We start from the raw sequence: 26217 nt of genomic DNA on the forward strand, positions 1-26217 counted from the left end.
TGTATTATAAATTATTTTAGCTGTACTTTACATTGCAATGCTTTAAGTTCACTAAAGAGAAACAGCATGTTGCTTTACTATCTTGTCTTTATAACTTATTTTATGAAAATAGATAAATCAATTTTATCAAAATTACCTTAATTTTGACTGCTTTTAGTAATCTTTCCTACAATATATAATCTGTACTTTTCTCAGTACTTTTTGTAATGTTCCTTGAAACACATGTTAACAAATTTATTTGAATTGAAAAAATGAGGTCAAACTCTTTCTGACAGAAAATAACTTTCATTTGGAGATTGGTTTGACAGTGAGGACTGGCTTTGCTAATTGGATTATATACCAGGCATTTTACATAAATTGAATGAGCTAAATCAGCAGCTCTAAATTCTTTTTTTTTTAACTTTCATTATGGAAAAATTTAAACATATGCAAAGGTAGAGCAAATAGGACAATGAATTTGCATATAATACACCTGTCATGCAGCTACAGTTAGCAACTCTTGGCCAGTCTTATTTTATTCACAACTTTTCCTTCATTTCTCTCTCTAACTCCCTCCCCAGACATTTTTAATCCATAAATATTTAAGTATATATCTCTAAAAAATAAGGATGTTTTTAAAATACATAATTACAATGTATTTATCATACCTAAAAATTAATATTAATATTAAATTTCCATGGAGATTTTAATGAACATATATGAACAAGATTTCTTAGCATCTGTATCTATAAAGATGAAGAAAAGGAGTAGACTTGACACTGAATCCTGTTTCATTCTAGCAGTGTCATGCTAGTCTAAAGGCAAGTAAACTAATATATTTTAAAGCTCCATTCATTTCTTCAAAAAATGCATTTCCAATGAAATTTTACCTTTGATTTAATAAGCTATCAAAGCTTTTTCATCAGGTGTACAGTAGTAGTTAAAATAACTCGACCTCAAAAAAAAAAAAAACTCAACCTCAAAGAGATTTTTTTTTAAAACATCTGGATGCATAAAGCCAATTTAAATACCAATTTGAAGATATACATTTCTTTGGAGACATAAAAAGACCAGATATAAAAACATTTTACATCATGATAAAGTTCTATAACAGAAATAGAATAGAAGTACAAGTCCAAGGATAAAGAGAAGAAGAGCTTTTTTATGTGGTTTGTGGGTGTATGTGGATGATGGTGGATAATAATCAGTATGGTATCTATATTCTACTGAGTACATTTTTAAGAGTAATCATTTTAATTTTTTTATTGAAGTATAGTTGCTATAAAATATTATAAAGGTGACAGGTGGACAATATAGTGATTTACAGCTTTTAAGGTTTATATGCCATTTATAGTTATTGTAAAATATTGACTCTATTCCCTGTGTTGTACAATATATCCTTGTTTAATAGTTTGTACCTCTTACTCCCCTGCCCCTATATTGCCCCTCCTCCTTCCCTCTCCCACTGGTAACCACTAGTTTGTTCTGTATTATACCTTTGAGCCTGCTTCCTTTATGTTATATTCACATGTTTGTTGTTTTTTTTAGATTCCATATACAAGTGATATCATATAGTTTTTATCTTTCTCTGTCTGACTTATTTCACCTAGCATAATGCCCTTCAAGTCCATCCATGTTGCTGCAGATGGCAAAATTTCATTCTTTTTTATGGCCAAGTAATATTCCATTGTGTGTATGTATGTGTGTGTGTGTGTGTGTGTGTGTGTATTACACACACACATATATATATCACATCTTTTTTATTCATCTGCTGTTAGATACTTAGGTTGCTTGCATATCTTGGCTTTCATAAATAATGCTGCTATGAACATATCTTTTTGAATTAGTGTTTTTGTTTTAGATATATATACCTAGGAGTGCAATTGCTGGATCATATGGTAGCTCTGTTTTTATTATTTGAGAAACCTCCATACTGTTTTCCACAGTGGCTATACCAATATACATTCCTACCAACAGTGTACGATCTACATCCTCACCAACATTTGTTATTTGTGTTCTTTTTGATGATAGCCATTCTGACAGATATGAGGTCATATCTCATTATGGTTTTGATTTACATTTCCCTGATAATTAGCCAGGTTTAGCATCTTTCCATGCGCCTGTTGGCCATCTGCATTTTCTCTTTGGAAAAATGTCTATTCAGTTCTTCTGCCCATTTTTTAATTGTGTTGGTTGTTTTTTTGATGTTGAGTTATTTATATGAGCTGTTCATATATGTTGGATATTAATCCCTTATCAGTCATATCATTTGCAAATATTTTCTTCAATTCAGTAGGTTGTCTTTTCATTTTGTCAGTGGTTTCCTTTGCTGTGCAAAAGCTCTTAAGTTTTAATTACATCTCATTTGTTTATTTTTTGCTTTTATTTCCTTTGCTTTAGGAAATGGATCCAAAAGAATATTGCTGCAATTTATGTCAAAGAGTGCTCTGCCTATGTTTTCCTCTAGGAGTTTTATAGTATCTAGTCTTACATTTAGGTCTGTAATCCATTTAGAGTTTATTTTTGTATATGGTGTTAGAGTATGTTCTGATTTCATTGTTTTACGTGTAGCTGTTCAGTTTTCCCAGCACCACTTATTGAAGAGACTGTCTTTTCTCCATTGTATATTGTTGCCTCCACTGTCATAGATTGACTATAAGTGTGTGGGTTTATTTCTGGGCTCCCTATTCTGTTCCATTAATTAGAGTAATCATTTTATTTTAAAATATCAGTAATTAGGGGCTTCCCTGGTGGCGCAGTGGTTGAGAGTCCACCTGCCGATGCAGGGGACATGGGTTCATGCCCTGGTCTGGGAGGATCCCACATGCCGCGGAGCGGCTGGGCCCATGAGCCATGGCCACTGAGCCTGCGCGTCCGGAGCCTGTGCTCCACAACGGGAGAGGCCACAACAGTGAGAGGCCCACATACCGCAAAAAAAGAAAAAAAAAACCCAGTAATTCTAATAGGTTTAAAGATTACATGCTTTTGTAGCTATTTAAAACGTTGAAAATATTTATATTACTTTCTTAGAAATGAACTTCTAGGTATTAAGAGATAGTTTTTGTAAATTCTTTTAAGAGTCTATTGGAACAAAAGTTTTCAAGGTCACTGGACTAGGCGGCTTAGAGAAGCATGCTAGACCCATCTTCACGCTAGACCTGTCTCCTAGTAACTGCTTTTACCTGGGTATCTTTTTTTTTTTTAATAGTTCAGTTGTATTACATGAATGTTGTTGTTGTTGTTGTTTTTTAAATTAATTAATTAATCAATTATTTTTGGCTGCGTTGGGTCTTCGTTGCCGTGCGCGAGCTTTCTCTAGTTGTGTCGAGCGGGGGCTACTCTTCATTGCAGTGTGCAGGCTTCTCAATGTGGTGGCTTCTCTTGTCACGAAGCACAGGCTCCAGATACCTGGGCTTCAGTAGTTGTGGCACACGGGCTCAGTGGTTGTGGCTCACGGGCTCTAGAGCGCAGGCTCAGTGGTTGTGGCGCACAGGCTTAGTTGGTCCATGGCATGTGGGATCTTGCCAGACCAGGGATTGAACTCTTGTCCCCAGCATTGGCAGGTGGATTCTTAACCACTGCACCACCAGGGAAGTCCCTTACCTGGGTATCTTAAATATATGACAACTCATTGTAGGCTGATCATTGAAAAGTGAGTGGATTAGCAGTCATTTCTAAGAGCAGTTACCGTAATAGGCAACTAAAAGCTACAGTTGACATTAATTACATTTAAATTCATCCTTTGATAAATGCTGTTCTTTGAGATTAAAGATGATGATGCCTACAAATTAGAACACCTTGACATAATTATGTTTCCTGTTGGGGACAAACTAGTAATTGGAATTTTCTACAGAGGTCAAGAAATGTCAACAGATTCAACATGACTCAGAACTGCCCACTTTTTCATCTCTGCTGTTTCTTCTTTTGTCATCAGAGCAGTTAACGTCTGTGACCTTGGCATTCAAATGGAGTTAAGGAAATTATAGTTTATATGGGTATAGTTGCTTGAAAAATATGGTGTCTGCTTCTTACTGAAAAACTATGTTGTGTATAAAGAGCAACATTAAAGGCAGAAGGAGAAATGAATTTTATTTTCACCTATTTAAGTTTTTAAACAATTTAATTATCTTAGGCAACTTAAGTTGTCAGTCATCTTAAAATGTACCATGAAAGAATCAAAAGCTCTTTCTCCGCCCACCTTTGGTAGTCATCAGAATGGTAAATAGACACTGTATATAAAATAAACTATAAGAATCTGCTAACTGCCTTTTAAGAGATATTACTGTAAAATATCAGAGTATAGGCAACAAGTGTAAAACTTAAAATACTATGAAGAACTTAAATATTAATTTGAAATGTTCAAGGTAGCAATATTACAATTAATATTTTATTATGAGTTGCAAACTAAAGTGTCCGATGGGGCCCAGAAGGAAAACGAAGTGAGTGAACACTTTGGGAAGCTTCAGAGTTGACCTGCCTGGAGACTCTAGCTCTGTGTGAACAGGGCCAGTTGCTTGCCAGACCTTCTGATATTTCAAGAGAAGTTGGAAATCCTGATTTTTATTTGAAATCTGATTTTTAATTTGTTTTACCTCTGAATTCAAACTTTTTTAAACAATGTGTAGGTCAAATAAAACACATTTTATGCTGAATTTGACCCATAGTCTGCTACTTTATGACTTTTGCTTTATCGCTGTTCTAGATTCTTCATTTGAAATGTACGTTTTGTTAAATAGTTCCTAAGACAAAATGTCACAAGTTAGTTGAGGTTTTCCAAAATTCTAGCTAAACTTGTTTCAAAGCAAACCTGTAAAAAAATATGGGAAATTAGATCAGTAACTACTAGCATAGTAATTAAAGACAGCCACACGATTAACCTCATGGAGCTCAACTGTGTAAAAGTTTGTGTTTTTTTAATTCATTTTCAGCATATAATTACAAATTTGTTGGGAACATGCGAAACTCTTCTGAAATGACTTTATGTCAAACTTGTCGTAGGATCTCTAGCCTGAGCCTGATTATTTTGTATGTAATTAAAAATACTTTAATGCTTAGAATTTAAAGAACTGATGAATAAATGGCATATCTTAAAGAGAAGTGAACCAATGATTATTAAATTGGACTTAATTGAAATTATTTTAAGCATTTCTGACCTTGTGTAGTATGAAAGAAAAACATGACATGAATGCTTGGTATTGAATTACCATACAACAAATGCTAAATATAACTTTTCAATGTGTATTAATATTTTCTTATTATCATAGCCCTATATTATGGGGTTTTAGTTAAAGTAATACAATCAAGTTGTAGGAATACTGCTTGGTTTGGTTTTTAGTGTCTTGTTTAGGTTATAGATGAGGCCCAATATGTGCTAAAAAGAATGTAGAAGAAGGTTACTGGGAAGAAGTTACTGTTTGTAGAACCCTTTGCATAGAGAAAATTTTCTCCTGTTGAATGCTTATTCTTTTTTCCAGAATCCACCTACTAATAACAAATTAGTCAATTGTTTCTTCCCACTTTCCAAACACTGCAAAACTAAATTCACAGGTGAACCTTGTTTGCTGTCTACTCAATTGGATACTGTGTTGACAGTTAACTTAGACTTAATTAGCCTTTAATTGCTCTTTGGAGATGACATATCTATGCTTCCATATTGGACTGGAACATAATACTGTGAAAAAAATAGCAAATTCTAATTAGAAGTAGAGAAGAATAGGAGATGCTACTTAAGACTACAATTCAGTTCAGCCAGTATTTGGGAGCCAGGTCCTGGTTAGGCATTGTAGATACAAATATCTATGAGTCAGGGTACCTAGGATACACTCTCAGAGAAACAGTTCCTCAAGTAACTATAATGCAAACTAAAGTGCTATTACTAGAGAAAAGTATAATGGTGAAACAGTGAGAGAGGAGTAAAGGCCTTTTGGAGGAAGCTGATTTAAGTAGGGCCTTAATAAATAGGAATGCCTTTGACACTGGAGTGTTCTTCACTAGTGAGGAATTGTGGGGAGATGATTTTATTTAAACTTGCTCTTCTTTCTGTAGTTCCTAATAGTTTACCAGTATGACCTTCCTGATTTTGACAAATGCACTATGGTTATATTAGATGTTAACATTAGGAGTAACTAAATGAAGGATGTGTGAAAACTTAGTACTGTTGGTTTTTTTAGTGAGATAAAATTTGCATAACATTATTAAAATTAACCATCATTGTGTACACTTTAGTGAGATTTAGAACATTTACAACATTGTGCAACCATCACCTAGTTCCAGTGACTTTTCATCTCTCCGAAAGGAAACCCTGTACCCATTAAGCAGTCACTCTCCCTTTCCCCTCTACCCCTGCACTTGGTAGCCACTAATCTTCTTTCTGTCTCTAGGATTTTCCTATTATGGGTATTTCATATAAATGAAATCATACAAGATGTGACTTTTTGAGTCTGGCTTCTTTCACATAGAATAATATTTTAAAGATCCATCCATATTGTATCATGTATCGGTACTCCAGTTATTTTATGACTGAATAATATTTTCATTGTATGGGTATATGACATTTTGTTTATTCATTCATCCATTGGTAGATATTTGGGTTATTGTGAATACTGCTGCTAAGAGCATTCATGTACCAGTATTTGTTTGAATACCTGTTTTCAATTCTTTTTTTTTTTAACATCTTTGTTGGAGTATAATTGCTTTACAATGTTGTATTAGTTTCTGCTGTATAACAAAGTGCATCAGCTATACATATACATATATCCCCATATGCCCTCCCTTTTGCGTCTCCCTCCCACCCTCCCTATCCTACCCCTCTGGTAGTCACAAAGCACCCAGCTGATCTCCCCATGCAGTGCAGTTGCTTCCCCCAGCTATCTATTTTACATTTGGTAGTGTATATATATGTCAATGCTACTGTCTCATTTTGTCCCAGCTTACCCTTCCCCCTCCCCATGTCCTCAAGTCCATTCTCTACATCTGTGTCTTTATTCCTGTCCTGCCCCTGGATTCATTAGAACCTTTTTTTTTTTTTTAAGATTTCCTATATATGCGTTGGCATATGGTATTTGTTTTTCCCTTTCTGACTTACTTCACTCTGTATGACAGACTCTAGGTCCATCCACCTCACTACAAACAACTCAATTTCTTTTCTTTTTATGGCTGAGTAATATTCCATTGCATATATGTTCCACATCTTCTTTATCCATTCATCTGTCAGAGGACACTTAGGTTGCTTCCATGTCCTGGCTATTGTAAATAGTGCAGCAGTGAACGTTGTGGTACCTGTCTCTTTTTGAATTATGTTTTTCTCAGGGTATATGCCCAGTAGTGGGATTGCTGAGTCATCTGGTACCTCTATTTTTAGTTTTATAAGGAGCCTCCGAACTGTTCTCCATAGTGGCTGTATCAATTTACATTCCCACCAACAGTGCAAGAGGGTTCCCTTTTCTCCACACCCTCTCCAGCATTTATTGTTTGTAGATTTTTTGATGATGGCTATTCGGACTGGTGTGAGGTGATACTGCATTGTAGTTTTGATTTCCATTTCTCTAATGATTAGTGATGTTGAGCATCCTTTCATGTGTTTGTTGGTAATCTGTATATCTTCTTTGGAGAAATGTCTATTTAGGTCTCCTGACCATTTTTGGATTGGGTTGTTTGTCTTTTTGATATTGAGATGCATGAGCTGCTTGTATATTTTGGAGATTAATCCTTTGTCATTTGCTTCATTTGCAAATATTTTCTCCCATTCTGAGGGTTGGCTTTTTGTCTTGTTTATAGTTTCCTTTACTGTGCAAAAGCTTATGTTTCATTAGGTCCCATTTGTTTATTTTTGTTTCCATTACTCTAAGAGGTGGGTCAAAAAAGATCTTGCTATGATTTATATCAAAGAGTGTTCTTCCTATGTTTTCCTCCAAGAGTTTTTTGTTTGTTTGTTTGTTTGTTTTTGCGGTACACGGGCCTCTCCCATTGCGGAGCACAGGCTCGGGATGCACAGGCTCAGCGGCCATGGCTCACGGGCCCAGCTGCTCTGTGGGATCTTCCCGGCCTGGGATCTTGCCGGCCTGGGGCACGAACCCGTGTCCCCTGCATCGGCAGGCAGACTGTCAACCACTGCGCCACCAGGGAAGCCCCTTTCCAAGAGTTTTATAGTGTCCGGTCTTACATTTAGTTCTCTAATCCATTTTGAGTCTATTTTTGTGTATGGTGTTAGGGAACGTTCTAATGTCATTCTTTTACATGTAGCTGTCCAGTTTTCCCAGCACCACTTACTGAAGAGGGTGTCTTTTCTCCATTGTATATTCTTGCCTCCTTTATCAAAGATAAGGTGACCATATGTGTGTGGGTTTATCTCCTGTGAAATTTTTTGTTCTAGTTCTGTGAAAAATGCCATTGGTAGTTTGATAGGGATTGCATTGAATCTGTAGATTGCTTTGGGTAGTATAGTCATTTTCACAATGTTGATTCTTCCAATCCAAGAACATGGTATATATCTCCACCTGTTTGTATCATCTTTAATTTCTTTCATCAGTGTCATAGTTTTCTGCATACAGGTCTTTTGTCTCCTTAGGTAGGTTTATTTCTAGGTATTTTATTCTTTTTGTTGTAATGGTAAATGGGAGTGTTTCCTTAACTTCTCTTTCAGGTTTTTCATCATTAGTGTATATCAATGCAAGAGACTTCTGTGCATTAATTTTGTATCCTGCTACTTTACCAAATTCATTGATTAACTCTAGTAGGTTTCTGGTAGAGTTTTTAGGATTCTCTATGTATAGTATCATGTCATCTGCAAACAGTGTGTTTTTCAATTCTTATTGGTATACATCTAGGTATAGAAATGCAGAGTCATATGGCAATTCATTGTTTGGCTTTTGGAAGAATTTCCAAACTGTTTTCCATAGCTAATGCACCATTTTATATTCCCATCAGCAGTATACAAGAGTTCTATTTCTTTTAGCAGTTTGAGACATCTGAGTTAATTTTTGGTATATGGTATGAGATAGGGGTATAAATTCATTCTTTTTCATGGCTGAAAACTTTGGAATTAATATTTATAAAAGATAATCATTCTCCACAGTGTCGGGAAAATATCACCCATGATAATATTAAGTTATTTTTCCTACACTTAAAGAATTAAAGATATAAATATAAGAGCTAAAACATAAAAGTCTTAGAAGAAAGCATGGGGTAAATTTTCATAACTTTGGATTTGGAAATGGGTTCTTAGATCTGACACCAAAAGAAAAAAGCAACACAAAAAAATTAGAACTGGATTTGTCAAATTAAAAGCTTCTACATAGCACAGGACACTATCCAGAAACTGAAAAGACTGTACAGAGTGGGAGAAAATATTGCAAATAGTGCATCAGTTAAAGATCTAGGATATAGTCTATATAAAGAACTCTTATTACTCAAAGCAATAAATAACCCAATTTAAAAATAGGCAAAGGGGGCTTCCCTGGTGGCACAGTGGTTGAGAGTCCGCCTTCCGATGCTGGGGACGCGGGTTTGTGCCCCGGTCCGGGAAGATCCCACATGCCGCGGAGCAGCTGGGCCCATGAGCCATGGCCGCTGAGCCTGCACGTCCGGAGCCTGTGCTCTGCAACAGGAGAGACCACAACAGTGAGAGGCCCGCGTACTGCAAAAAAAAAAAAAAAGAAAAATAGGCAAAGAATTTGAGTAGACATTTCTCTAAAGATATAGAGGTAGCCAACAAGCACATGAAAACATGCTCAACATCATTAGACATCAGGAAAATATAAATCAAAACCACAAGAACCCTTCAGTAAGTAGCTATAATAAAACAAACGGACAGTAGTAAGTGTTCATAATGGAATTAAAGTATTGAAATACCCATACATTGCTAGTGAGAATGTCTGATGATGAAACCACTTTGGAAAACAGTTTGACAGTTCTTTAGAAAGTCAAGTATAGAGTTACCATGTGACCCAGCAATTCTACTCCTAGGTATATACCCAGAAGAATCAAAAACATATGTAGGGGCTTCCCTGGTGGCACAGTGGTTGAGAGTCCGCCTGCCGATGCAGGGGACACGGGTTTGTGCCCTGGTCTGGGAAGATCCCACATGCCGCGAAGCGACTGGCCCCGTGAGCCATGGCTGCTGAGCCTGCGCATCAGGAGCCTGTGCTCCACAACGGGAGAGGCCACAACAGTGAGAGGCCCGCGTACCGCAAATAAAACAAAACAAAACAAAAACATATGTATATGTCCACATAAAAACTTGTACATGATTATTCATAACAGCATTTAATTGTAATAGCCAAAAGTGGAAACAAGTCAAATGTCCATCAACAGTTGAAAAAGATTTACAAAAAATATAGCCATGTAATTAAATATTATTCAGGGATAAAAAAGACTGAAGTAGTGACACATGCTACAGCATGGATGAACCTGAAAATATTATTCCAAGTGAAAGAAACCAGGCACAAAAGGCCACATGTTATATGATTCCATATATATGAAACGTCCAAAATAGGGAAATCCGTAGAGCCAGAAAGCAAATTAGTGTTTGCCAGAGGCTTGATGGTGGGGAGAATGAGAAGTTACTAATGAATACAGAGTTTCATTTTGAGGTGATGAAAATGTGAAATTAGATAGTGGTGATGGCTGCACACTGTGAATATACAAAAACCACTAAATTGTACACTCTGAAAGAGTGAATTTTAGAGTATGTGACAGAGCTAAGAATAAGTGCGTTTTTAAAATATCTTGCATGCAGATATTTTTGTTTTAAAACAGTGCTCATTTGATGTTTGCCTTAAGAAAAAAATTTTTCTTTTAGGAATTTATCATGGCATCCTGCATTGACCATTAAAAGTAAAATGCGGATTCCACATTCTCATGCATTCATTGATCTAACTGAAGATTTTACAGCAGGTGAGTTGCACATAAATGTAAAGTATTTCTTTTAGGCTGCCAAAGGATGAGATTTTTACTGTTTTCCTAGTAGTCATTTGTTATTGAATTGAACATTAAGACCAAAATGTTAAAAGGTTATAAGGAAGTTAGTGATATCGGAAAAATGTAAAAAGTACTGGATGCAATAAATAAGTCTTTAGTTATTGTTTTTTGCTGTTTGTTAACCACATCAAAATTTGGATTATTGACTAATAAATGCCGTAAATTTAATTGTAAGAAAAATATTTACCTTATGTGTTAAAGAATTTCAAAGACTTCAAAAAAGTTTTATTATGGAAAATTTTAAATATAGAAAAGTAGGCAGAATAGTATGATATACGCACATTTAATCATTACCCAGCTTCAACAATAATCAGTATATGGCCAATCTTGTTTCATCTGTATAACCACCCATGAGCCCTCCTCCCACCCCGATAATTTTATAGGAATTCCCAAGCATTGTATCATTTCATTTATAAATATTTCAATCTGTGTCTCTAAATGATACAGACTTTTTTATTTTTAACAACCTCATGATCATTTCCAAACATTAAAAAATTTAACAATATTCTCTTAATAGCAAATACTTACTCACTATTCAAAATGCCCCAATTCTCTCCTAATTGTTTCTATCAAATTAGGAGCTAAATGATGTACATACATACGAAGAAAAAACACCTGTCTTAAAGAATTTCTCAAAGTGTGGATTTTGCTGATAGTGTCCCTGTGATGTTAATATGTGACTCTGTCCCCTGTATTTCCTCTAAGCCAGTGATTAGATTTAAGCAGCTGTTGATGATCATTGTCAAGTCCACTATTTCAAAAGGATTTACAAAATCATAGCACCCTAAATCTATCACTCCTCAACACATATTATCAGCTGGAATTTTCTATTTAAAACAGACAAACAAAAGGAACATCTATTATTATCTTTTTAGTCACCCGAAGTACAGTTGAGACAGGCAGGTTAAATGCTTAAATTTTCTTCCTTCTCATTTTTTTCCAGTTTTTTTTAATGTGGTAAAATACACGTAATGTAAAATTTCCATTGTGACCTTTTTTTTTTTTTTTTTTTTTTTTTTTGTGCGGTACACGGGCCTCTCACCATTGTGGCCTCTCCTGTTGCGGAGCACAGGCTCCGGACGCGCAGGCTCAGCGGCCATGGCTCACAGGCCTAGTCGCTCCGCGGCATGTGGGATCTTCCCAGACTGGGGCACGAACCTGTGTCCCCTGCATCGGCAGGCGGACTCTCAACCACTGCGCCACCAGGGAAGCCCAACTTTCTTCCTTTTTAAAGCTGAATTGTATATAACCACATTTTGCTCAGCTTCCACATTTTAGCTGTTGTGAATAATGTTGCTGTGAACTTTCATGTACAAACATCTCTTAGAGATCCTGCTTTCAGTTCTTTTGGGTATATATCCAGAAGTGAAATTGCTGGATCATATGATAATTTTGTGTTTAATTTTTTGAGGAATGGCCATCACAGAAACTTTATCGTTTTACATTCCCACCAACAGTGTACAAGGGTTCCAGTTTCTCCACATACTTGCCAATATTTGTTATTTTCTTTTTTTTCATAGTAGTCATTCTAATAGGTATAATGTGATATCTCATTGTAGTGTGGGTTTGTTCTGTTTCTTTGGTTTTTTGCTGCTCCACGTGGCTTTCTGGATCTTAGTTCCCAAACAGGGATTGAGGGATTGAACCCGGCCCCAGCGGTGAAAGCACTGAGTCCTAACCACTGGACTGCCAGGGAATTCCCTCTTTGTAGTTCTGATTTGCATTTTTCCTGGTGATTAGTGATGTTGAGCACCTTTTCATGTCCTTATTGGCTATTTGCATATCTTTTTTGGAGAAGTGTGTACTTAAGTCCTGTGCCCATTTTTCAATTGGGTTGTTTCTTTGGTGTTGTTAAGTTTTAGTTAGTCTCTGTTCATAATATTGCTCCCTCATCAGATACATGATTTACAAATATTTTCTCTCATTCTATGGGATATCTTTTTACTCTGTTGATAGTGTCTTTGTATGCAAAAAATTTTTAATTTCATGAAGTCCAGTTTTTCTGTTGTTCCTTTGTGGCCTTGTGCCTTTGGTGTCCTATCCAAAAGGTCATTGCCAGATGCACTTTCATGAAGCTTTTGCCCTGTATTTTCTCTTGAGAGTTTTATACTTTTATCCCTTACATTTAGAGCTTTGAACCATTTTGAGTTAATTTATATATATGGTGTTAGATAAGGTTCCAACTTCATTACTTGCATGTATATCCTGTTTTCCTAGCACCATTTATTTTTTTTTAATATTTATTTTATTTTTTTGGCTATGTCAGGTCTTTGTTGCGGTGCGCAGGCTTCTCTCTAGTTGTGGCATGGGGATTTTCTCTCTGTAGTTGTGGTGCTCAGGCTGCAGAGCGTGTGGGCTCTGTAGTTTGTGGCACTCGGACTCTCTTGTTGAGGCGCTCAAGCTCAGTAGTTGGGGCATGCAGGCTTAGTTGCCCTGCAGCATGTGGGATCTTAGTTCCCTGACCAGGGATTGAACCCATATCCCCTGCAATGGAAGGCAGATTCTTTACCACTGGACCACCAGGGAAGTCCCATAGCACCATTTATTAAAAGGACTTGTCTTTTCCCCGCTTATCACCCTTGTCAAAATTCATTTGACTGTATACTCAAGGGTTTATTTCTGGGTTCTCTGTTATTTTCACTGACCTATATGTCTGTATTTATGCTGGTACCTCACTGGGGTTTTTTTGGGTTTGTTTTTAACTTTTTATTTTATATTGGAATATAGCCAATTATGTTGTGATAGTTGCAGGTGCGCAGCAAAGCGACTCAGCCATACATATACATGTATCCATTCTCCCCCAAACTCCCCTCCCATCCAGGTTGCCACATAACATTGAGGAGAGTTCCCTGTAGTACTATCCTGGTTTGATTACTACAGCTTTGGAATATGTTTAGTAATCGGGAAGTGTGAGTTCTCCAACTTTGTTCTTTTTCAACATTGTTTTGACTATTTTAGGAGGTCTCTTGAGATTCTATATGAATTTTAGGACAGATTTTTCTATATCTGTAAAAAGTGCCATTGAGATTTTGGTAAGGATTGTTCTGAATCTATAGGTCACTTTGGGTAGTATTGACATCTTAACAATATTGTCTTTCAGTCCATGAACATGCAATGTGTTTTCCTTTATTTGTCTTCTTAATGATTTCTTCCAATAATGTTTTATAGTTTTTAATTATATAAGTCTTTCACCTCCTTGGTTAAGTTAATTCCTAAGTATTTTATTCATTTTGATTCTATTGTAAATGAAATGTTTTCTTAATTTCCTTTGTGGATTTTTCATTGTAAGTGTTTAGAAATGCAGCTGATTTTTGCATGTTAATTTGTATCCTACTACTTTTCTGAATTCATTTATTAGTCTGAACAGGTTTTTTTTTTTTGGTAGAATCTTTAGCGTTTTCTACATATAAGATCATATCATCTATGAACAGAGATAATTTTACTTTTTTCTTTCTAACTTGGATGCCTCTTATTTCTTTTTCTTATTCCTCCCTTTTTTTTTAAACAAGTTTTCAAACACTTCTAATCAGCTTTTGCAATTACATTTTTATATAGTATACTAATTGCAAATGAGTAAAGCATGCCTGGTGGTTGGTAAAAGTAATAAAACTTCCTTCCTTTAAAAGTATTTTATGAATTTACATTCCCAAAAAACGTGCAAGAGGGTTCCCTTTTCTCCACACCCTCTCCAGTATTTATTGTTTGTAGATTTTTTCATGATGGCCATTCTGACCAGTGTGAGATGATATCTCATTGTTGCTTTGATTTGCATTTCTCTAATGATTAATGATGTTGAGCATTCTTTCATGTGTTTGTTGGCAATCTGTATATCTTTGGAGAAATGTCTATTTAGGTCTTCTGCCCATTTTTGGATTGGGTTGTTTGTTTTTTTGTTATTGAGCTGCATGAACTGCGTGTAAATTTTGGAGATTAATCCTCTGTCAGTTGCTTCATTTGCAGATATTTTTCTCTCATTCTGAGGGTTGTCTTTTGGTCTTGTTTATGGTTTCCTTTGCTGTGCAAAAGCTTTTAAGTTTCATTAGGTCCCATTTGTTTATTTTTGTTTTGATTTCCATTTCTCTAGGAGGTGGGTCAAAAAAGATCTTGCTGTGATTTATGTCATAGAGTATTCTGACTATGTTTTCCTCTAAGAGTTTGATAGTGTCTGGCCTTACATTTAGATCTTAAATCCAGTTTGAGTTTATTTTTGTGTATGGTGTTAGGGAGTGTTCTAGTTTTATACTTATACATGTAGCTGTCCAGTTTTCCCAGCATCACTTATTGAAGAGGCTTTCTTTTCTCCACTGTATATTCTTGCCTTCTTTATCAAAGATAAGGTGACCATATGTGCATGGGTTTATCTCTGGGCTTGCTATCCTGTTCCATTAATCTATATAACTGTTTTTGTGTAAATATTATTTGCTACCTGTTTTTCAAAAAAGTTGAGGAGTTAAAGTGTAAAATACTTTTTTTTAAATTTTATTTTAATTTAATTAATTTATTTTTTAACATCTTTATTGGAGTATAATTGCTTTACAATGGTGTGTTAGTTTCTGCTTTATAACAAAGTGAATCAACTATACGTATACATATATCTGCATATCTCCTTCCTCTTGTGTCTCCCTCCCATTCTCCCTATCCCACCCCTCTAGGTGGTCACAAAGCACCCAGCTGATCTGCCTGTGCTATGCGGCTGCTTCCCACTAGCTATCTATTTTACATTTGGTAGTGTATATATGTCCATGCCACTCTCTCACTTTGTCCCAGCTTACCCTTCCCCCTCCCCATATCCTCAAGTCCATTCTCTAGTAGGTCTGTGTCTTTATTCCTGTCTTGCCCCTAGGTTCTTCATGACCTTTTTTTTTTTTTTAGATTCCATATATATGTGTTAGCATACAGTATTTTTCTCTTTCTGACGTACTTCACTCTGTATTACAGACTCTAGGTCCATCCACCTCGCTACAAATAACTCAATTTCGTTTCTTTTTGTGGTTGAGTAATATTCCATTGTATATATGTGCCACATCTTCTTTATCCATTCATCTGTCGATGGACATCATTCCATTTATATTCACACACACACACACACACACACACTCACAGACAGACTTGTTTTTTACAATTCCTTTTTGAAGAAAGGTTTATTTTACGTATATGGTTTTAGAAACTTAGTTTCTTTCAGTTCAGTAATATTAGATTTCCTTAATCAACACCAACTCTGCCTGTAAGGAATTTTTTTTTTAATGAAAGAGGAAGTGATTGTTGTCAGATGTTGGAAAATATATCCAAAGAGGTATCTCAGTAGATTTTACGTTTTATTTGAAAATGACATGAATACAAGTCATCCCATTACAACAATTGGAAAATCCAAAAGTAAATATGTATAAATTCTTTAAAGCATACTTTTACTTGTTGAAGTACTGTTGAACTTCACTAATTTATTCAAAAAAGCTGTGGCTTGACGGGAGATGTGAACATAGATATGTGATTTCAGGATGTATTCTTCAAAGAAGTAACACCAAAACATTTTCACTTCTGTTTTACTCTCCCATCCTAAAGTCAATATCCAAGAGTGAAGAATGAAAGGGAATACTGGTGGAAATGCTGGCCTTAAGTACAGCTGTGAAATGGGTGAAACCTATCTTGAGGTCCCTTCATCTGTACTGTTCTTGGTCTCTCTCATCCTCTTGGGGCTCTGGTGACATTACTGTCTTTCCTTCAGCCAGCTGATGTTCTCAAACTGACCCCCATTTGCCCTGAATTTTCCACAAAGTTAATTTCATCCCTTGCAGTAAACTTTTCCCTTACAATTTATCCCAACAAAAGTTTTGCAGTGTATAATGCCTAGCCCAAGTGAAAACAAGGTAAAAGTTCGCTGCTACAGATTTTCCCTGGCCAAACAGGACATGCATTTCAAAAGAGGCCTTGGGATTCAAGGGATTCATACCTTGCTATTGAGGAATTAATTCCTGAACTTATTGTTTACCTGTGTCCTGCCTTATAGAGCATGTGGGTCATCAAAACCTTCTTATAGGTTCGCCATAAATAAAAGGAACAGTCTGAATCGTTGATCATTTAAATAAGAGATTTATTATATTTAAATAAGAGATTTATTATATTTAAATAAAAGAAGACTCACTTTAAAAGGAATATCATAAATACTGGCATTAAAATTTTAACAGATTATAACATAGGTATACACAGGAAACATAACCTCTTTGTTTTCTAAAATCAAGGCTCTGTGCCTTGGGCAGGTATTGGAGAAATGGAATTTAAACTTCTCAATTAAAATTATGTATCTTGGTCTCTTGAGGGTTTTAATTTATTGGTTAAATTTTCAGTTTTTCTGGATATTAACCCATTTCTCTTCTCCTAGCAAAAATGGCAACTGGGTGAGCCTAAGGATAGGCTTATATGTCCTCAGGGAATTGGAAGAAGAGGTCTTTCTTTGTATCTGCTCTGAGGTTCTTACACAGCCATATTGATGGCCCTTGTGTATTAAGTGCCCTGCTGGTATTTGGCAGCTGGAGACCTCCTGATCTCTTCTCCTTGCTCAGTCAGAGCCTCACAGTCTTCCCTGGTTGACTTGATCCTGCCTTGAATCTGATCCTGTTTTAATGGATTCCTCTGAAGCTCCACCTCTTCCATTCAGCCCTCTGACTTGGATTGTCCACTGTTCATCGTCTACCATGGAATTCATTTGCCTTCTACCATAGTAGTAGCCCTTGGAAGATCCATCGGCCCTCGGCTTGGCTACTGTTGATATTCAGCACAGGGGGTCTTAAGTCCCTTTGCCACACATGAAAATGAAGGGAAGTTTGAGAATACTAGGTTACACCCTCCATGCTCTGTTTTTGTTCTGTGAGGATAACCCCTGTACATAGCTATCATCTCAAAAGATAGGCTCCTCCCTGAATTCCAGTAGCAGGGTCCTGGTCTTCCTTTGTACTCTGCTTTCCTTTCAACTTCATCATTGTTATCCCCCTCGAGGTTGAACCCTCACCTTAAGAGTGGTCAGGGAAACTGGCCTTGACTCTACTCTGTCTTCCTGCAATCTCCGACTCCTCCTCTTTACCGCAAGCCTTCTCATCGCTTCCCTAGGTAGCTAACATCCAGACTTGAGTTGTTTCTACCTGTGACTTAAAGTAAAATTTGTTCAGATCCTTAGGTTTTTCTTTTAATATGTAAACAGAATTCTGGGGATTTAGATATCTGTTTTCATTCTTAACAAAGTCTGACTTTAAATACTTTTTTCTGGATAGAGACTCAATAACTGCCATTTTTGGAAATCAAAAGCTGAATATTATCTCTTTTTTGCAGTCCTGCTGTAATAACCCTAATCTTTTCCTAGGCCAGCCGTTCTCTAAGTGTGGTCTGGGTATCCCTGAGGATCCCAAAGACCCCTTTGGAGGGTCCATGAGGGCAAAATAATTTTCATAAAAACTATAAGACACTATTTGCCTTTTCACTCTTTTCACTGTCATTCTTGCTCTCATTCTCTCACAAGTCTACAATAGAGTTTTCCAGAAATTTAAAAACATATAATGACCTCATCGTTCTGACGTCTTGTATGTGTGCTTATGTATTCTTATGTTTTAAAAATGTTTCAGTTTTAAGTTTTATAGTAAATTATATCAATAGATATAGCTCACATAGACAAAACCTTTTTGGGGTCCTCAGTAATTTTTAAGAGTTTAAAGAGATCCTGACACCAAACAGCTTGAGAACTGCTGCCCGAAGTAAATGGATGCTTCTAGCTAACTGGGGTCACTGTACAAAGTAATGAGAAAGAGTAATGTAATATCCTTCATACATACATACATTTATCAAGCAAAGATAAGATCTTGGCTGTGACAACTCAGGTAGATTATAACAATTTCTTTAAGCATTCCCCCACCCCTCTTTCTTGTTCCTGAAAGAGGAACAAGAAAGAGGGGTTATCATAGTCCTAGCATCTGACACACAGCCAAATGTAGGAACTTAGAGGCTGATCTATTGGTGAGGTGTTCAGTTCCTTCAGATGGGTTCTCAGAAGAATTGCTGAATCATATGGTAGTTGTATTTTTAATTTTTGAGGAACCTCCGTATTGTTTTCCATGGTGACTATACCAATTTATAATCTTACCAGGAGTGCCCAAGGGTTCCCTTTTCTCCACATCCCCAATAGCATTTGTTACCTGTCTTTTTTTTTAATATATAAATTTATTTTAGTTTTTATTTATTTCTGGCTGTGTTGGGTCTTTGTAGCTGCGCGAGGGCTTTCTCTAGTTGCAGAGAGCAGGGGCTACTCTTCGTTGCAGTGCGCGGACTTCTTATTGTGGTGGCTTCTCTTGTTGCAGAGCATGGGCTCTAGGCACGCAGGCTTCAGTAGTTGTGGCACGTGGGCTTCAGTAGTTGTGGCTCAAGGGCTCTAGAGCGCAGGCTCAGTAGTTGTGGCACACAGGCTTAGTTGCTCCGCGGAATGTGGGATCTTCCCGCACCAGGTATCGAACCCGTGTCCCCTGCATTGGCAGGCAGATTCTTAACCACTGCACCACCAGGGTAGTCCCTTTTTGATGCTACCCATTCTAACAGGTGTGAGGTGACATCTCGTTGTAATTTTGATTTGCATTTCAATGTGACCTGGAAATTTCTTTAATATCACAAATCCTTTTTCACTAATTCATCAGTTTCAATAATTATTTACTGAGCCTCTACTCTGCAAGGCATTATACTAGAAACGAAGGGATCAAAGATGAAAAACAAGATCTCCAGACTCAAGAGCTACAATGGTATGAATCTCAAGGATGTCATTATAGCAAGGCATCACTCTGTTCGTGCTGCATTCAGAAGTTTAAACTTGATTTTTGAGCATACTAATTTGTATCTTAAATGTTTTAAAATTCAGCAGAATTTCAGACCCAGATGCACTTTAATACTCAAGAGTATCATTTGTTCATAGTACATTTGATGGAGCTACAGAAGATTCTTATATTTTTTTCCTTGCACACCCCTGCTGATCTTGTGGCTTTAAGCATCATCTATATTCTAATGACTCCCAAATTTATATAATCTCCAGGCTGACCTCCCTCCGAGCTCCAAACTATAGCTCCAACTATTTACCAGCCATAACTACATCCATGTCTATGTCTGATAAGACATTTCAGACCTTGTTTCCCAAACTGCGACCTCCTCAACCCATAATCTTCCCATCTCACTCAGTGGCAGTCCCATCCTTCCAGTTCCTGTGTCAAAAATGTTGGAATCATCCTCGCCACCTCTTTCTAGCACACACAGTATCGAGTCTGTTATGAAATACTGTTTATCCTACTTTCAAAATATATCCACAACTTGACCACTTTCACCACCTCCACTCTAACCATCCTGGTCCCAGAAAAGGTCATTTCTCACCTGAATTAGTCCAGTTGCTGTTCCCCTGCTTCCAGCCTGTTTTCAACATGTGAGCTGCTATGATCCTTTAAAAATGAAAATCAGGTCATGTCACTCTTCCTAAGGTTTTCCAGTGATTTCTTTATTACATTAGAGAACTAGCCAAAGTGCACAAAATGACCTACTAGGCCCCACATACTTTGGCCCACCGTCACCTCTCTGACTTTATATTTTATTTTCACACTTGATGCCTTGCACTGAACACGCTAAACTCCTTGCTGTTTCTTAAACACTGCAAAGCAAGGTCCAATCTCAGGGCTTGGGTTGAGTAGCTATTTTCTCTGCCTGGAATATTATTCCTTCATATATCCATATCACCTCTGTTTTGCAAAAAGCTTTACTTTCTGTTTCAAGGTTCATAGGATTTGCTGGCAAAATAACCACTCTACACTCAGTTAAACAAGAATTTAGAGAGACTTTATTGAATTAACAAAGATTACAGTATACTAATTAAGAAAAGAATAGTATAACTAGGAAAGAAAAGACAGAGGTTTATACGTCACCGAATTGGGGAAGCACCTACATCCAGATCCAAGCAGTGCTGGGAAGTCCCTTGAACAGCAGTCTCTGGAGTCCCAGTTGGGAAGGTCCCAGGCGGTGCGTCCTCCCCACGGGTAAGACTTTAGTTTGCCACTCGATGGAGCCCAGCTTTTAGCAATAGGCCGCAGGCTGATAACAGTCAGCCTACGTGCAAGTTTGCAGCTCTGGTTGTTGTCATAAATGCCTTGGTCTTAACTCTAAGTCTTGGATTGTTCTTGACCCCCAGGGGCTGGCCAGACCCTCAAGGTGCAAGAAATCCCATGACTTACTCTCTATCTTATCTAATGGATTACAGATGTGTGCTGGCACCACCCCTGCTGGCCTGGGTGTAGCTCAGCAGTTTGGCATGCAGCCAGCTGTAGAGTCATTAGTGCTGCCTCTGAAGCCTGAACAAGACTACTTTACCAGCTTCCCCAACAACCTCTTTCAAGTTATTTCTCCAAATAAACTTTACTTCCTTCACATCTTCACTCACATGTCATCTTATTTGTCAGTGAGGCCTGCTGTATCTGAAATTGCAACTTTCACGCACTTCCCTGTGCTCTTTCTCTGCTTTCGTTTTTCTCCAAAGCCCTTTCACCTGCTGAAATAATATAAACTTATTTTTATTATGTCTTCTTATACTATATCATAAATTCCATGAGGGCAGGGATTTTTTTGCTGTTCTTTTCGCTGTTGTTTCTTCAGTGCCTAGAACAGGGCCTGGCACTGAATAGGGACTTGATGGATATCTGTTGAATAGTAACAATTTTGGCAGCAGAACAGAATCTGAAGACAGCTAGCATATTTTTAGGTGCTCAAACTGTCCCTAATTGGTAGGCCTCTTTCAGCTAAAGATTTAACGGCTAACCAACAGCTAACTCTTGATAAAACTGGTATTTGTTTCCAGAAGTTCAAGCACATGATTAAATGGGTTTTCTTTTAAAACACCACAAGGGATTTCTCAGAACTATATACAAAACTTAAGAACTTTGGCAGTGGGAATTTCATCTAAGCAGATGTGGAAAATAATGGAGACGTTTCTCAAGAGTTCTGTCCATTTTTCTAAAAATACAAATTAAACCATTCCAACCCTTAAGATAACATAAGGTTATCTTATAAATCCCTTCTAAATGCATTCAGTTTGAACTGATTCAGATTCTTTTCCAAGTAATAGCTGATCTTTATCAGCAGAGATGAAGAGACCTGTTTACTAAAAACTGCAGTTGTTTTTGATGTTATCTGATAAGGATAGGGCACCAGGGAGACAAAGTATTAGGAAATATCTTTTTGTAAGCATCCTATAACTTTTCTGATACTTTCTCATACTTTCACACGTTTATACCTAAACATTTCTGTGTAAATTGTAGCAATTTACACTTGCTTATCTTATAACTATTAGTACCTATTATTAGTACCTGGTCTTAATCCAGAGATGCCCACCCCTTCCTCAGCCCTCCCCCCAAAAGTCTTATCACAGTATCAAATCTGCCATAATTTTTTTTGGTTTTTACCTGAGAGTCAAGAATTAATAATAAAAATAATCACTACCATTTATTGAGCACTTAGAATGAGCCTGGCCCTCTTCTAAGCAGTCTATATGGATTCACTTGTTTAATCATCATGACAACATTATGGAACAAGTTCTGTTATTAACCCCATTATGTATATTGTGAAACCAACATAGAGAGGTTAAATAATTTCCCCAGAAATCACACCATGAAATCCCAAAGGCTTTCTGCCTCTAAACTTTCAGTTTATTATACATTTTACATAACTGTAGAGCTATACTCTTAATATTGTTGTGGTCCTAAACACTTCTGAGAATCTGGGGGAAGTTATAGAACCTCTCCCAAGAAAAAATGCCCATAAAAATAAAATTTTATGTTCATAAATACCCTAAGAACTATCCATAAATTCTCTCAAAGGATCCCCAGTTAAGAATGAAGTAATACAGCTCACTTTAAATGTTCGAACATTACAGACATATATGATGCAGAAAACAAAAGTCCCACATTACGTGAAACCCTAGATATTAACGTTGTTATTGCTTTGGTTTGTGTTTACCAGATTGTTTTTTTAAGCATGTGATTTTATTTTGGTTTTTTTTTAATGATTTAAAGACTATATTAAAATGTAAAGCCTCTACTCATCAGAAGATATCATTAAAATAAATTGGGAAGACAGCCACAAGTTGGGAGAAGATATTTGCAACATATGTAACCAAGCATGAATTGAGTTCCAAAATAATTATAAATCAAGAAAAAAGACCACCTACTACAAAAATAGGCAAAAAATATGGACAGGCATATCACAAAAGTACAAATAGAAAACGTCAATAAACGTACATGTTCAACATCTACAGAAATCAGAGGAATTAAGTGAAAGCGTTCTGCATTCAGCACTGACTTTTTTTGTTTTTTCTTTTCCCATTTATTTACTCTGAAAACTTCCAAGCATTCAGAGAATATTTTAAAAATTATTCAATACTATTCACCTTGAACAATTTTTAACATTTTGCTATATTTTTATATATATACATATATATACATGCATGCATGCATACATACATACATAGGTAAAGAGAGAGGGTTTCCCTAAACTATTTAAAAGTGAGTTGTGGACATCTTGACACTTCACCTGTAAATACTTTAACATGCATCTCCAAAGAACAAGGAAGTTCTCCTACCCAACCACAATACCATTATTACACCTAAGAAAATTAGTAGTTATCCCATAAAATCATATCCCATAAAAATCACAGTTATTCCAAAAATACCTTACATACTTCGTTTCTTCCCTATTAAGGACCCAATTAAAACTCACATATGCATTTGGTTATTATTTCTCTATAATCTCCTAATCTAGCTATACTCTTTTTTTTCTTTTTAAATGATATTGATTTTTTGAAGAATCCAGGACACTTGTATTATATAAGGTTCCACATTATGGATTTATCTGGTTGTTTCCACATGATGTTTAACTTTTCAGCACCAGCTTCTTAAAGTAAAAAATAGAAGGTACTCCAGTAAGCTCAGTGATATTGGCTTGGTATGTTTTTACAAAATAGATGAACTTTTTTTTTCATTCATTATGAAGAAAAGGAGGGAAAAAATACTATAAATATTTCAAATATCTTTTTAAAAAATTGAAGTATCAAGTGTAATGAGTGCTTATTATATTAGTTGTATTTCCACAAAAACAGTAGTATGTGGGTCATTGCAGTTATAGGGTCTCTTTGTGATCGTTTAAAAAACATTAAATATTTTTAAGTTACTTTTTTCTTATATTAGTGTAATATGTTGATTATTGGGTAGAATAACAACATGGAATTTCTTCCTTTGATTCAAATTAAGTAGAATTCGTTGCATGAAGTACAATTTTTTCTCATGTGTTAAAAACAAAACTATATTTCAGTACATGAGATTCTAATATGTTGTACATCTATTCTTTGGGTCTATGCAAAGATATTTATGCTCATGTTTTATATTCTAGAAATGAAAATCATCACCTTATATACATGATGAATTAGGTCATTTAAATCACTTACCTATAAACTCAGTCTATAAAAACTGTTGAGATCAGACAAAATAGTTCAAGTCAATTGGGCATTTGGTAACAAGTGGAAATATATTCCAGATATTTATCACAGAACGGTAAGTGACCAGTTTGTTAACAACCACACACACTGGCTCCAGGTGGCCAGAGCCAAGCTCCTGTAGGGAGTGGTGGCCGTGACATCCACCCAGGTCGGGCTTTGGGTTTGTCTCCTCAAGCCTAGGTTTTGCGCAAGTCCCTTTTGTCCTTTGAGACTCTGTCTCCTCATTTGTAAAAATAGCTTGATACGGTGGCTTTAGAGTGTTTCTCACCAAGAACTATAATAAGAAAATATTTTATTTCATAACCTGTACACACAGTTATACCATGTATGTTTATAGATACATACCTGTACATGTATAAACACTTTTATATTTCAACACTTGCCCATACTATGTGTGTTATACTTTATTTTAAATTGTTGACGAAATTCATTTCATTACCCATAAAGTGTTTTGAACCCTTGGTTTGAAAAAACGATTCAGTTAGTTTCAGATTTACTACCAAAATGATTCTGCCACTTTGGTCATTCAGTCAGCAAACATTTATTGAGCATTTATCATGTGCCTGATGCCACAGGGACTCCTCAAAGGCCGCTGGACTTTGGAGACTCCTGTTTATGCTCTAGGGTGAGCCTTTCAAAGAGATACTCACCCAGCACAGGCTGTGGACCAGCCAGCCTGTGGAGGTTGGTCAGATGGTCGCCATCTTCTTGATTAGTTTCACCTGCTCCTCCAGGAAGCGGCTCCTCAGGAAGTCACAGAGGTGGGAGTCTGTGCGGGCAGAACCCAGGGCATGCAGATCCAATGGTGCCGGGTTCAGGTTCTTCTCCCTAAGAATGGCGGCTTCCACAGCATCCTGGGTTTTACCCCACTCATCTTGAGAAGGCTTCCATGCATCCTGGAAGAGGGTGCGGCCGCAGCACTGGTTCTACATCTTCAAGAGACGCTGGGCACCCTCACACTTTTCCTCGGCCAATTGGCAAAGAAAGTGGCCTACACCATCCAGAGTCACATTGTTGCTGTTGAAATAGAAGCCCAGAGAGAGCCGTGTGGCTGACAGGGTCTTCGTCCTCTGGCCAGGTGTCAGGCCTGTGCCTCTGAGGTGGCAGAGCTGAGATCAGGCCATTGGCCCTCCACATATCTCCCGGCTCCACATAATATCAAACAACGAAAGCTCTCCCGGAGATCTCCATCTCAACACTAAGACCCAGCTCCACTCAACGACCAGCAAGCTACAGTGCTGGACACCCTATGGCAAACAACTACCAAAACAGGAACATAACCCCACCCATAGCAGAGAGGCTGCCTAAAATCATAATAAGGTCACAGACACCCCAAAACACACCACCAGATGAGGTACTGCCCACCAGAAAGACAAGATCCAGCCTCATCCACCAGAAAACAGGCACCAGTCCCCTCCACCAGGAAGCCTACACAACCCACTGAACCAACCTTAGCCACTGGGGGCAGACACCAAAAACAAAGGGAAATACAAACCTCACAGCCTGTGTAAAGGAGACCCCAAATACAGTAAGTTAAGCAAAATGAGAAGACAGAGAAACACACAGCAGATAAGGAGCAAGGTAAAAACCCACCAGGCCAAACAAATGAAGAGGAAATAGGCAGTCTACCTGAAAAAGAATACAGAGTAATGATAGTAAAGATGATCCAAAATCTTGGAAATACAAAGGAGAAAATACAAGAAATGTTTAAC

General features: G+C 36.9%; 1 protein-coding gene across 4 annotated transcripts in view; it reads left to right on the forward strand.

Annotated features, from left to right (window-relative positions):
- Positions 1-26217, forward strand: part of ITFG1 (integrin alpha FG-GAP repeat containing 1) — a 236288-nt gene that overhangs the window by 16820 nt on the left and 193251 nt on the right. For all 4 annotated transcript variants that reach the window (XM_033845061.2, XM_073795662.1, XM_033845062.2 and 1 more), the window contains exon 6: positions 10778-10872. In XM_033845061.2, the coding sequence (XP_033700952.1) occupies positions 10778-10872 (95 nt within the window). The remainder of the gene's footprint in view (positions 1-10777; positions 10873-26217) is intronic.

This window comes from Tursiops truncatus, chromosome 19, assembly GCF_011762595.2.
Source record: "Tursiops truncatus isolate mTurTru1 chromosome 19, mTurTru1.mat.Y, whole genome shotgun sequence".
NCBI lineage: Eukaryota > Metazoa > Chordata > Mammalia > Artiodactyla > Delphinidae > Tursiops > Tursiops truncatus.